Source organism: Eptatretus burgeri, chromosome 15 (genome assembly GCF_056783735.1).
Source record: "Eptatretus burgeri isolate ZD-2024b chromosome 15, Ebu_testis_v1, whole genome shotgun sequence".
Lineage (NCBI taxonomy): Eukaryota > Metazoa > Chordata > Myxini > Myxiniformes > Myxinidae > Eptatretus > Eptatretus burgeri.
Window position 1 is genome coordinate 53,780,815 of NC_140975.1, and position 14,526 is coordinate 53,795,340.

General features: G+C 42.4%; 1 protein-coding gene across 1 annotated transcript in view; it reads left to right on the plus strand.

Moving 5' to 3' along the window:
- Window positions 1-14,509, plus strand: part of LOC147012184 (actin-related protein 2-like) — a 31,178-nt gene extending 16,669 nt beyond the window's left edge. Inside the window, exons 5-9 of the mRNA XM_085855999.1 lie at window positions 4,091-4,227; window positions 4,514-4,663; window positions 5,621-5,766; window positions 5,999-6,131; window positions 10,476-14,509. Coding sequence (XP_085712125.1) covers window positions 4,091-4,227; window positions 4,514-4,663; window positions 5,621-5,766; window positions 5,999-6,131; window positions 10,476-10,646 — 737 coding nt within the window. The 3' untranslated portion in view covers window positions 10,647-14,509. The remainder of the gene's footprint in view (window positions 1-4,090; window positions 4,228-4,513; window positions 4,664-5,620; window positions 5,767-5,998; window positions 6,132-10,475) is intronic.
- Window positions 14,510-14,526: the final 17 nt, after the last annotated feature.

Consider the following 14,526-nt stretch of genomic DNA (forward strand, 5'->3'; position numbering starts at 1 on the left):
TACAAAGAGGAAAATTTGCCCTTTTATCTGTTTTTTTTTTCTGCCTGTAGCAGTCTCTACATTATTACAAAAAGTCTTGGTTACTTGGACTGATGGAATGCGTTCACATCCAGACAGTTTTGTATGTCAACATGTGACGTTTGAAATGACGCATGTGACGTCCGCCTCAGAATGCTTGGTGCGCATGCGCAGAAACTCCAGCGTTCAGGGCATCAGAGAGCATATTGTCTGTGGTCGTTGTGGATTTGGCTCTCAGAGCTTCTGAAACGAGCTGAAAATACTTGTGCAGGGGCACTGCCCTTTCTCCAACAAAAGATTTGGAGGACTTTCTAAGCTCACCCCGAACAGGAAGCTGCTCGTACTGCAAACTCCCGACCATGTGGACCGGTACAAGGCCTGGGTGGATTGGCATTTGCTCGACAAACCCGCAACGGATCACTACCAGTGAATGGACTCTTTCTCTGGATTAGTTGCTTCTTTACACTGATGGAAAGGGCATATTTGGTGCTTGTGAATATCCAGGCCAAGTGAAAAATTTTATATGTATATACAGTCATGCATCACATAATGACAGGGATACGTTCTGAGAAATGCGTCGTTAAGCGGTCGTCATTGTGCGAACATCATAGAGTGTAATTACACAAACCTCGATGGTATATCGTACAACACACCTACGTAGGTTATATGGTATAGCCTATTGCTCCTCGGCTACAAACCTGTACAGCATGTTACTGTACTGAATACTGTAGGCAATTGTAACAATGGTAAGTATTTGTATTTCTAAACATAGAAAAGATACAGTAAAAAATACGGTATAAAAGATAAAAATTGGTATACCTGTATAGGGCACTTACCATGAATGGAGCTTGTAAGATTGGAAGTTGCTCTGGGTGAGTCAGTCAGTGAGTGAGTGGTGAGTGAATGTGAAGGCCTCGGACATTACTGTACACTATTGTAGATTTTATAAATACTGTACACTTAGGCAACACAAAATTTATAAAAAAAATATTTTCTTCAATAATAAATTAACCTGAACTTACTGTAACTTTTTTTTTACTTCATAAACTTTTTAATTTTAAAAAAACTTTTTGACTCTTTTGTAATAACCCTAACCTTAAAACACAACCACATTGTACAGCTGCACAAAAATATATTCTTTTCTTTTCTTTTTTTAAAAAAACTTTTAAAACTTTTTTGTTAACTAAGACACAAATACACACATTAGCCTATGGCCTAGGCCTTTACAGGGTCAGGATCATCAATATCACTGTCTTCCACCTCCACATCTCGTCCCACTGTCCCACATCTAAGACAGACGGAAGACGCGTTGGTTTTACCTTTGTGCTGTTCATGACGGTCATGCGTGTTGTTAGCGGCTGCTTACAATCTCCTCTCGCATCGATTTATAGAAAGGTGAATAAATAGAGTTTGGATTTGATAAATATTATCATTGCATCGATGTTATAATTTACAAATGAAGAAACGAGCACCTGTCGGTTGTGTGGTATATTAACAACATAAAAAGCTTTACTGAAAATGAATTTGTGTTTTAATTTCGACTGTGACAACAACGATTTATTCGCGAAATTCTTTAATTCAAAGGTAATTTACTTGCGAGAAGGTAAACATGCAAAAAACTGGTCGAATAGGATGAAAATCGGGGTGCTTTCGGATGTTCGGTCCACATTGGGTCAGTTTGAATGGTGATTTTCGTGAATCCCGATTTAGCGTGACCCCGCTTTTTTGGCGATGACATTTTATGGACCTCAACGGTCGCATTATAACGGGGCTACACTGTAGTTGTTTATCATTATCAAGTATTATGTACTGTACATAATTGTATGTGCTATACTGCACTTTTACACGACTGGCAGCGCTACGACGTCACTCGGCGATAGGAATTTTTCAGCTTCATTATAATCTTATGAGACCACCGTCGTCATGTATGCGGTCCGTCGTTGACCGAAACGTCGTAATGCGGCGCATGACTGCATGTATACTATTGATCATGTTTGCAGTTGGGGAAGCTACGGTAGCTGTGAAGACTGTTATAAATATTGTTGCGGTCCATTCCCATTACCTGGTTCGAGTCCTGCGGATCATGGATCATGTGAAAATGACCGCTATCGACGGCTAAGTTCACAGCCTGGAGTAAATTCCTGGGCCTGTTTGCCACGTTGCAATACTCGTAGGAACTGCGGAATTGACCAGGTGAAACGCCGATAGGCACTCGCAACCTTTTTAATCCGACTGAGCAACTGTTGGGCGTGAACTTGGCTTGAGACCGCTTTAAATCTTGGACAGTCTTATCTGGTGCTAAACATGGGATGAGACGCATCATCAATCATCCGGTAAGGTAGGCGAGAGTATGAGAAGATCGAAAAGACTGGAGTGTTGGTTTGACTCCTCCTCGCCCGACAAACAATGTGGGCCTTTGTTGGTCCATATGTGAAGGAGAGGGAAGTACTGAGGGAAAGGGAGTGTTAGGAGAATGTCGGTATGGCATGCAAAGGTGGTTGGGAACTGCCAGGTTCATTGGTTTCTTCAGATAAGGAGGCGTGCAGGCAATCGCCGCTCTGTGGAAACCATTAGCACCTCATTCAGAGATGTGTGAAGGCACTTCACCTCTCGCTCAGACATAGTTGTATAGGTAGCCATACATAAAACTCGGGAAAAGCTCCACTCTCGTGCAGTGGTTCTGCTCCAGACCCCTCGGTGGTGGCTCTCCTCTCTGGCGGCGCGCTCTTCTTCACTGGCGTACCTGCCTTCTATCTAGTCCAGCGTGGGCATAGGTTGAAGTCCTTCCCACTTGCTCGTGGTGTCTCCTTATTGGGCCTGGCGTGTAAAAAGTTTGTGTACCGTCCAGACGGGAACATGGATAATGTGCCAGCCTTTATTCTTCAACTGTCTTTTTCGAGAAGCGGTGGCTCTGTTGATGGAAATTGTGACGTGTGTTCTTTGACATGAAAGGTTTTATGTTGTAGTTGTGGACGGATTCAGACAAAACTTGGTGGACAGGTTGGGTGTGTGGCAAGGACGAATTTATTCGATTTTGGTGAAGATCCAGATGTGGATACGAGAATTTATTTAATTGTTAAAGTGATTTTTCACCATTAAGAGATAGGGCCAAAAACGACATAGTACTGTATAGCATGATATCTCAAAAATGTAATGGGCCAGATATGTTCTCGTGGATCAGGCATTACATGGCGGAGGTATGCGCTCTACCGATTGCCCTTCTAGTTACTTTTGTTAGAAGTGGCTTTGGAAAACCACCACAAAAAGCTATTTATTTACTTTAACATGGCGTTTGTTCAAAGAGGAAAACCTCCTTGGAGGGGAGGGGGGGGTGGTTATTCCCATTAGCACCCACGATCCCAAGGCCTTCTCACGGGTTATTCATATGAATATCGTTTTGTAATAACATTAATATTATGTTATTACTTTTGTTATTCAAAGTGGACTTGGAAAAATGCCACAATTAGCTTTCTTAACACGTATATACACCTCAACACAGATTTCGCTCATGGTGTAAAACCCCCTTGGGGAGGGGGTAAATTAAGTCTCTACAACCTCCATCGTGTAACCCTTCGTAGTCCTGTCAAGTTTGGTTGAGATTTGATAAGTGACGGCTGAAACTATTGCGTTCAAAAAAAAATACCAGACAGACAGACACCAAATGGGGTATTTTAATTTGATTCTCATGAGTCCCATTTTCATTCAGGAACAAACCAATTCTGATTAACCACTTTAAAATTGACACCCTTTCATCTAAATGCTGAAATTTTTTTGTTTAAAAGTCGATTTGAATCTCAGATTTTTTTGCTAGTCTTGGTGGGTTAAAAGTGCCTGACGAGCCTAACCGAATCGGTGTAAACACTCGCACAACAGTGTCTGTGCAAAAGGCCTCATTTCGCATTCACACGTCATTCCAAAATTTGCTTATTGGGAAGGAGAGACTGACAAATTAAATGATTTGCTATTGTTGTCATGTTTTCAACTTCTGTCACAATACTTTGCCGTCCATTTTTGAAATTTGCATTAATTACTCCTTTCATCTCAACTCCTCCCCCCCACCCCCAACCACAAGGCCTCCTCACGGGTGTCGTCGTGGATTCTGGTGATGGAGTCACACATATTTGCCCTGTCTATGAAGGTTTTGCGTTGCCTCATTTAACCCGTCGTTTGGACATTGCCGGCCGCAACATCACTCGGTACCTTATCAAGGTAACGCAGACCTTGACCATGTCTGATCATCGGGTGTTATTGTTCACTAATAAGGCTTCAGGGAATGCATACAATTTAACTTTTTTTCAGTGCAGACCATTACCTCTGTTGGCCTTTCATGGTTGTGGATAGATATGTTGGCTGGTTCTCTGAGTGTGTTAAATCAAGGATCTGCGGAAATTATAGTTCAATGGTAGACCTGCCATCAAGATTTGCATGATTCCTCTCCCCAAGATCGAAGTTCCTGCTTTCTTCATTATATGTTCCCCTGATGATCCCTCTCCAGCTGTTGCTCCTCCGAGGCTACGCTTTCAATCACTCAGCAGACTTTGAGACTGTTCGAATGATAAAGGAGCGTCTGTGCTACGTCGCCTACAATGTGGAACAGGAGCAGAAGCTAGCTTTGGAGACAACTACACTTGTGGAATCTTATACAGTAAGTATTGTTACATTTGTGGATGGGGGGATGAAGAGTCGACACCATGTTATGTTCATGTAGCTTTAGAACTTCTTCCCTGTATTAAGTGTTTGTTTCAGGTAAAGAGTGTTTGTGTTTCCCACGAGGGGTCAGGCATTGCTTGCTTTAGATATAGCTTGGCTAAAGAGTCTCGTCTCTTCCATCTGTTAAAATTGGCCGGAAACCGGAGCAGTGGGTTGGGGTGATGTTGCGTCTCCTCCGTAGCTACAGAGGAATGGGCTCCTCCATGCCGTCTGTCATCAATGTGTGGGATACTGGGATTGGTGAATGTCCTTGGGGTGAAGTCTTGCATCACCGGTGTGGTGAGCCTCTCTTTCTTGAGTTCTCCTTCATCTTCTGCTTCTTCCTCCTCTTGAGAGAGACTGAGAGAGACCCATCACCATGCTTCTCCTCTGGTCTTATAGGAACGGTGTGCACACCATATCATCTGCCATTTTGTGGTGCAATCTGGTTCATTTGATCTTTGCGAACGGTTACATTTATTGTAATCTCGTTTTATAACTGGCGTGGGATTAGCCAGCCCCCGCTGTATCACAAGCCGGTGATCACTTGGCGTCAGCTCGTGAGAAGCGGTTGTCGTTCAGCGCTCTTTGAAGTCTCGTTACATGGACAACGGTAACCGTCGGGTGTGTTTGCATCCTGTCCAGAGGTTGCCATTCATGTGACAGCATGAAGATAGGTCTTCTTTGGGAACGGCCGAATGGCTGTTGTGAATTAAAATCGAGCCAAGTCCCTCCTGCCACCCCTTCCTACCTCCATCTTCCCACTACCTAAGCTGAAAGACCTTTCATTGTGCACAATGACACCTCATTTCTGTGCTTTGAGGTCAGAGTAGTCTATGTGGTGCTCAAAGGGTTGCGCAATCACGAATGCACAGGGAAGCATCATAGGCTGTTTCGCCATTCTGATTTGCAGCTGCCAGATGGCCGTGTGATTAAGGTTGGAGGAGAGCGTTTCGAGGCCCCCGAAGCCCTCTTCCAACCACATCTCATTGATGTCGAGAGTCCGGGGGTAGCTGAGTTGCTGTTCAACACCATCCAAGCAGCTGATATTGACACCAGGTGAAACACAAAAATATCCACCCCCCATGCCCACCTCCAACCCTCTGTTTTTGCTTTAACAATATTTATTAAGTCTTTTCACTTCTAATTCATGAAGTATTGAAGCTTTGCTAGATTTTTGATTGTCCTCTGACATAATAATAATAATAATAATAATAAACAGTGGCAGACTGCTACTGGATTGATCGGGCATGAATATATATTGTTTGAGGAATGCATTTTGCTATTTCAGAGTGGAGTTCTACAAGCATATCGTGCTGTCTGGTGGCTCCACCATGTACCCGGGTCTACCGTCGCGCTTCGAGCGTGAGATAAAGCAGCTCTACCTGGAGCGTGTCCTCAAAGGGAATGTGGAAAAGCTTTCGGTGAGCACGCTCCGACCGATTCGTCCCTTATCTTGTGAAGGGAGTGTGGAGTCTTTAGAGCCATGTCGATGTGCAGTGCTTTCATAAAGTATTCACACCCCACGACTTTTGTCACATTTTGTTGTGTTGCAGCCTGAATTTAAAATAGATTACATTTATCATTTCTAATCACCGATCGACACAAAATACCCCAAAATGACAGTGAAAACATATTTCGAGAAAATTTTCCAAATTAATTAAGAATTAAAAGCTGAAACGTCTTGCGTCGGTAAGTATTCAACCCCTTTGCTTTGACACTCCAAGTTGAGCTCAGGTGCATCCAATTTTCCTTTGATCATCCTTGAAATGTCTCTCCAACTTGATTGGAGTCCACCTGTGCCCAAATCAATTGATTGGACATGATTTAGAAAGAAACACGCCTTTCTATGTAACATCCCACAGTCAACGGTGCATGTCGGAGCAGAAACTCCACCATGATGTCCAAGGAATTGTCCATATAACTCTGAGATAGAATTATGAGGAGACAGAGATCTGGGAATGGTGTAAAACGATCTCGAGAGTGTTGGAAGTTCCTAAAAGCACAGTGAGCTCCATCATTAAGAATATGGAACTGCGCAGACTCTTCCTCGAGCTGGCCGTCTGACCAAACTGAGCAACTAGGAAAGAAGGACCTTTGTCAGGAAGGTCACGAAGAACCCAATGACCACTCCAACAGAACGACAGAGTTCCTTGGCTGAGATGGGAGAACCTGCCGGAAGAACAACAATCTCTGCAGCACTTCACAAATCTCGGCTTTATGGGAGACGGAAGCCACTCCTGAGAAGGCACATGGCAGCACGCCTGCAGTTGGCAAAAATGCCCGTGAAAGACGCTGAGAGCATGAGGCAAAAGATTTTGTGCTCTGATGAGACGATTGGCCTGAATGCAAAGCGCTATGTTTGGTGGAAACCGTGTATAGCTCACAAGCCATCGAACAGCATCCCTACCATGAATCATGGTGGTGGCAGCATCGTGCTATGGGGATGCTTTTCAGTGGCCGGGACTGGGGAGACTTGTAAGGATAGAGAGAACAATGAATGGAGCCAAAAACAGGCAAATCCTTGAGGAGAACCTGCTTCAGAGTGCAAAAGACCTTAGACGAAGAGTGTGGCGAAGATTTATGTTCCAACAGGACAATGACCCCAAGCATACAGCCAAAGCAACACTGGAATCGCTTCAGAACAAGAAGTCTGCAAGGAAGAATGGGAGAGAATCCCTAAATGCAGATGTGCAAAGCTGATGCAGACATACCCAAGAAGAATCGAAGCTGTAATCGCTGCCAAAGGCGCATCTACAAAGTATTGACTCGGGGGAGGGGGGGGGGAATTGAAAACTTACTGATGCCACACATTTCAACTTTTCATATTTAATTGAAATGTAGGAATGTGTAAAAACATCTTTTCACTTTGTCGTTATGGGGTATCTTGTGTAGATCGGTGACAAAAAATTTAAATTTGATGTGTTACAGCCTGAAATTAAAATACAACAAAATATGGCAAAAGTCGATAGGTGTGAATCCTTTCTGAAGGCACTGTCTGTAACAATGAATGCCAATGCTAAATACAAAACTGATATTGCAATCTGAAGAAGCCTAATTAATACTTCTTTCAAAGTTGAAGGTACGGTGATGAAGTACATCACCGTTACTGGAAATGCTTTTAAGAAGGAGCTGAGAGATTTTACACAAAGCTACAGCGAGAGCTGCAATATGCTGTAACATTTTGTTTCCAAGAGTTAAACAATAATGATATGGTAATGCTGATGTAACAAAAGCATCTTACCTTACTTTATAATGGAACCACTTTCTTGCTTTCAAAAATTGTCTGATCCCACTTCCTCTTGAATTGCGTGTACCCACTGGACCGAATTGACGGTTTGAAAGAAAGACTCGGTCGGTGTGTGTACGTGATAGGAGATCTGAAAAAAACACACTTGGGGTTGGGAAGTTGTGTTGATTCGTTGGAGAAATATGTTAAAACGCCTTGGTTAAACACCGGTAGGTGTTAAGTTACCTCCACCACCAAAGGTGGACGGAGGATATGTTTTCTCACCTGTCTGTCTCTGTGAGCAGGATATCTTAAAAACGTTGTGGACGGATTATGACGAAACTTGGTGGATGACTTTGTTTGATGACGAGAAAAGCCGAATTGATTTTGGTTCTGATCTGGATGCAGATCTGGCCTATCAGTGGGATACAAAGTGTAAACTGTTGAGCCTGGTGGAGTATACTCTCGAGCGAGTGCCGTTTATCAGTTATTGTATGACCCCTTTATTAAATTTTTTTTTTTTTAATGAATTCAAGTATCGTGATGTTTTATATCACTTTTTTTTATACCAGAGTCTAAACTCGTGGTGGTGTTAAATGACAAAAGGCAACAGGTTTACAGACTAGCAAAGGATATGACGGTGGGGGAGATGGATATACACAAGGAGTAAAGGAGGAATGCCACAAAAATGAGGAGCAATGGCCCAGGGAGGACCAGAATTGGAAAGAATGAGCACTTGCAGAAGAGAATGTGGATGTGCACGGGTGAGCGTGCGAGGTAGATGGGCAGCATATTTAAAGGCTGAAGTGAGGAAGGGGAAATGAGCACAGGGAGATGATTTCATAATCGGGAAAATAAGGGGATTAATGAATGCAAGTGAGCAATCAGTCTGGACTTGGGGAGGTTGAGCAGGCACCCTGGATAAACTTCCACAATCAAGGCACACACCTCAATTTTGTTCCTTGCTTCTCCCATTTGTGGAACTACCTGAGAGATGCCGTTCTTTCCCATTGTTCTCTCCAGGACGTCAAGCAGGTCATCCACTGTCATGTCTGGTCATTTCCCATCCTGACCCACAATCCTTATTGTCCCCATAAACCCATCCTTGCTGGTTTCAGTTCTCCCCCCCCCCTTCCCCTCTTCCCCTCTTCCCCTCTCCCCCTCTCTCCCTCTTCTTCTCCCTCCTCCCCTTCTTCCCCTCCCTCCCTTCTCCTCCTCTTCTTCTTCTCTACTCCCTCCTGCTCCTCTTCTCTCCTCCCTCCACCTCTTCCCTCCTCCCCCTCCTCCACCTCTTCTATCCTCCCTCCTAAATTAGTTCAGGTGTCACCAACCACCTTCAAAATCACACACCAAGTTAATTGACCTCCACCTGTGTTAAATTGTTGTGATTCTGATTATTTCAGAATAAAATCAGCTGTTCCTGTAGGTTTCCTCCGCTGGGTAGTGCATTTCACAGCAAAGACTCAACCAAGGGAATCAAGGAGCTTTCAAAAAAGCTTTCAAGTGTTTTCACTTGGAAGTTGTGGGTTACGATGTGTCAATAAAGGTTGAAAAAGCCTGATTTAATGTAATTTAATTCCGGGCTATAAGGCAACAAAAGGTGAAAATTTTGAAAGGGGGTGTACACTTACTATTGGCACTGTGTAATGGTGGTAGTTCATATTTTCAGGGGAAATGTACAGTTGCACACGTATTGCATGCCAGAATTCTGTCATTTGGCAGGTTTCCTCCTTTTTCCCCAAGTTATTTTTTTATTTTTTATTTTGCTTCCTATGTGGTTGATATTTCATCAAAAATTGGGCTGTGTAGTAGTAGTAGTAGTAGTAGTCATAGTAGTAGTAGTAGTAGTAGTGGTGGTGGTGGTAGAGTTAATTCCCAATGCCAACACCTTTGACATGAACTCGGGCTCTGTTGACAATTTTGCGGCTATTTATTTGTTCATGTACAAAGTCTAAGTGTGGGAGAGCAAAGCGAACATTCCGTACTGACATGCCTGGATGCATTTTTACTTCTATTTTTGAATACACTTGTTGAGCTAGCTTACCGCCTCATTTCCACCTCCGCAGAAATTGTTGGGTCACCGAAGGGTGGTTGGCTATCTTGTCACTGGAGGAAATGGAATTTTTTGTTGTTGTTGAAATGTGTAAAAGCTTGTCCCATTCCATTTTCAGGTCCTCATTATGTTTTTGCAGAAACTAACTTAGGTGAAATGTCTTTTTATAATTGCTAATTACCCTGGTTCTGTAGTGAGACTGTACACTTTACCATCTATATTTCAGTGGGGATTGAACACGAAAGTGAGAATTAAATAATTGTACTTGTAGATATATTATGAAAGTTTAAAATAAATTAGATTGGAACACAATTTTTATTTATTTACTATTCACCTTAAACATCCCCTATTGCTGATAATAATAAAAATTCAAATTAAATTACTTGTGTAACTTATCAAGTGTAATTTATGAAGTTTTAATCGGCAGGTAATTTGCATGTGTACACACACAAACTCTTTTGTTGCCCTTTCCCTTCCTTCGAGCAGAAATTCAAGATCCGCATCGAGGATCCCCCACGACGTAAGCACATGGTTTTCCTGGGCGGTGCTGTCCTCGCAGACATCATGAAGGACAAGGACTCGTTCTGGATGACGCGCGAGGAATACCAGGAGAAAGGCGTGCGTGTCCTCGAAAAGCTTGGCGTGGCCATTCGATGAGCGCGGCGACATGTTTTTCGCTTTGCAGGGAGCAGAGGATTATCGGGATTGTGAGGAAGTTAATGGAGAAATGGGGGGGGTGGGGGTGGGGGGGACAATAGTGTTAGATTGGAGGGTTATAATGACAATGCTTGAACTTTAAAAAAAAAAAAAAAATCTCTGCATGGTGAGCCTGGCATGGGTTGAAATTGGAAGATTCAGCCGCTTCGGTTCCCTGAGCTCTTGTACGACAAAGTTGTACGTAATCGTGGACAGGCAAAAAATATTATTTTCCATCTATTCTTCCCAACCGAGCCCTATGCCTGTCTTGCTACGTTCCCATGAACCCAATCCTTTGTCACTCCAAATTATGCTTAATCACTGAGCAATATAAAATTGAATAATGCAGCACACTCAGATTTTGGATAACAGATGTTGGAGTTCGGGTCTGTGGGTGGGGGAGTTATTGCATTTTTTTAATGACCTTGAGTTCTGTAGAATATGTTGGTGGAGGATCCAAGTTTGGGGCTCAAGTGTACTTATTGACTGTACAGTATTTGTTTTCCTGATCCTTAGTAATTTTTACTTGTGCTGGCCTGATTTGTTAAAGCTGCAGCATTGATTGGAAAGAACATTTTGATGTTGATCGTCGATTGTGAGCAAACCGCGTTTCACTTTGTTCTGTTACAAAGGGCTACTTGAACGCAACCGTTTGTCCTCATAAACCGGGACCAAAGCAACAAAAGAATACATTCTTACGTTTCAATACCTTTTTATTTTTTAAAGCTTTTCGACCTTAAATTTTTTTTTAATATATATATATATATGTGTGTGTGCGCACACACACACACACACACACACACACACACACACACACACACACACACACACACACACACACACACACACACACACACACACACACACACACACACACACACACACACACACACACACACACACACACACCTTGCTTTTGAAAACTTTTCTTTTTCTCATTCGTTCATGCAATTCCCATTCCCCACCCTTTTGCACAGTTGGAATTGCATTGTTTCAGGACTTAAGTTGCTTTTTGTTTCATGATTTGCAGGTTTATTTGTTTGCTTTGTATTTTTTGTGTTTTTTTTTCATGGCATTGATGGGCAAGCCTCAGATCTCGAACCTGTTTGGAATGAAATCCGGACCGACGGTGCTTTAATCTTCTGTTTGTTTCCTTGGAACGTCACCATTTCACAACTGTCCAAGTTGCACATAGTACGGCATTTATGTTGATCTCCAGTATCGTGTATCAAACACAAGGCCAGCTGCCACTTCTGTGTCCATGCGTGAGCACATGGGATCGTCTTTGTTTTTAGAGCGGCACATGCCCACTCCTCTTATTTTGCTGATTTCCACTCATTCCACCTGCCTTTTCTTAACCTTGCTGCAGTGTGCAAACCAGCATGAGCTTCAATAATAACAGCATATTTGAGAAAGTGTTCTTTGAAAAAGTGCATTATACTTTGTAATGAGAAAGCTCATGGATTTTTGAGGAACTGACTTTGCCCATATTTGGTGTCTTGCTTTTCTCTGGTTGAACCATTTTCTTTTTCCTCTTCCTTTGTATGCATGTTGGGCCAGGAGCCGGTTACGAGTTCGGCCTACAGGTAGTATCATTGATACGAGGCATAACTGATCTATCGACACATTGCACGCAATACCCCCACCTTCTTCTACGTCAGGGCAGGGATTTGGCGAGGGGTGTCTGCAATATCTCGCCCACTATTTGTCAAAGTCGATCAACTAATGTTCACGGATGTGCCACAACTAATGTTAACGGCTTAATGCCCTGCCTGCGAAGTGTTGATCCGACAAGTTCACAGTCTGGTTGGGAATCAAACTCAGTGTGGACCGTTTTAAAGCGAGTGCACTACCTCCGCACAATCCTGTCTGGACATTGAAAGACTGAAATTGTTTTTTGTTTTTTTTCATTCACCACTGTATTCTGGGGACGAAAGCAAAATCTTAAGTCGGTCATTTCCTTGCATTTATGTTTAAAATAAACCGTCATCTTTCTTTTTTGCAAACGAAGAAATTTTTTTGAAGATGACCTTCCTCGTATGTAGTATGAAGACATTTTCTTTTGGTTTAGACTTAAATTTTTATCAACTTTGCTTTGAAGCTGTAATGTGTGCGTTTTGTCATGCGATCAGAACACCATGTTTGAAATATAAGATGTTTGTCTTTCTTTTTTTAATGTGTGTGTGGTTGTGCAATGTTCTTGTATCTTTTGCAAAGAAAACTGCTGCTTTTAAAGCCCCTGAGAAGAGTTTATGGATGGAATGAGGCCAACCCAAAGGCATCCGTGGTCCATTTCAATTGAGGCTTTGACCAGAATAGCATCTTATTCGCATTCTTTTGTTCGTCCTTTGTGGAACTTTTCAGTCGTTTCGATTATTTGACTGCATTTTACTTGCAAAACATCTTTAATGAGTAATTTGATGATTGATATGCTTTTCTTTATTGCAACAGGTGTAAGGAGCCAAAGGTTTTGTTTGTGCCCACAGCGCATCTTGTTTTCGCTCCGCAGCTTTGATCGTGCCATTTTTGGCGTACTCTGAAAAAAAATTCTTAAAATGATTTAAAAATAGAAAAAAAAATTATAATAATAAACAACAGTCTTAAACGGGTCTTTACAGGGTATATACTTTACTGCAGGTTTAAAGACACGTGGATACTGGATATTTTGAGCTCGACAAGTTCCACACTTGACGCGGTAAAACACGATTCCTAAAGCCATTCACTTATTTGCATGTTGCTTTTGTGACCGAGCAAAAATTGATCTTGCAAAAGGGTGTGTGTGGTGTGGTGTGTGTGTGAGAGTGACATTGTGTTTTTAATCATCCTAAAGAAAATCAAGGACTTAAAACAAGCCGTTTCTAATAATTCTCGCAAGCCACACGTCTCGAGCAATGAATCCAAAACTGTGGTCCATGGACCCGCAGCTGTCCTTGAGGCCATTGACAGGGGTTCACACAGGGAATGAAGTAACTTTGGCTTCCGCACACTGCAACATGTCGCGCCGTGACTAGCCCTCAGAACCAACCATTCGTGGTTGGTCCTGCTCACATCATTTTGTTGCTATGACAGCTGTACGTGGTGGTGCGCAAAATTTGTGGCGGTACTGAAGGTTTGGGAACCACTGCTCTCAAGACGTTTTTTAGCTGTCGCATCGAATAGGCTTGGCTGCCTCGTGCTCAGATCTTCCCTCGGAGATTTTTTGAAGGCGGGATCGCTCGCATTTTGTGATTGGGCCAGAAAATGGCACGAACCTTTGTACCATGCTCTCCCATCATGTTTTCGTTGAATATATTCACCCCAGGCTGTGGTGTTTGATCATTTCCCCACTAAGCTTTACCTGCCAAAACGAGCCCATTCCCTTTATTACGACAACACGGTGGTTTTCTTTTTTTTAATTTCTCAGTGATTTTTATTTTTACTTTCATTTCTTGAATGCTTGCCAATGTCTCATGAAATGTTCAAGTCCGTTTCACCTTGCTGTACTGAAATTGTTGTTTAATCATGTTTTTTGATCGCCTTATTTCAATTGTTGCTGCCATATATATATATATATATATATATATATATATATATATATATATATATATATATGTACTAATTATCATTTACATCTTTTGACCTGTGTTGTTGTGGTAAGGTATATATATTTTTTCCTCTCCGAAGAAGGAAGCCATACTATGTGACTGAAATGCCGCTTGGCCGGGTGGTTTCTTAAATCCCCTGGTTTTGGGTTATGCATGTGAACCGAGCAATTGCATCGCACATTTTTTTTTTTTGTTATGTTTGGATGTTGAATAAAACGGCTTTGGACATTCCCATCATAAGATGTTCTTGTCTGTTA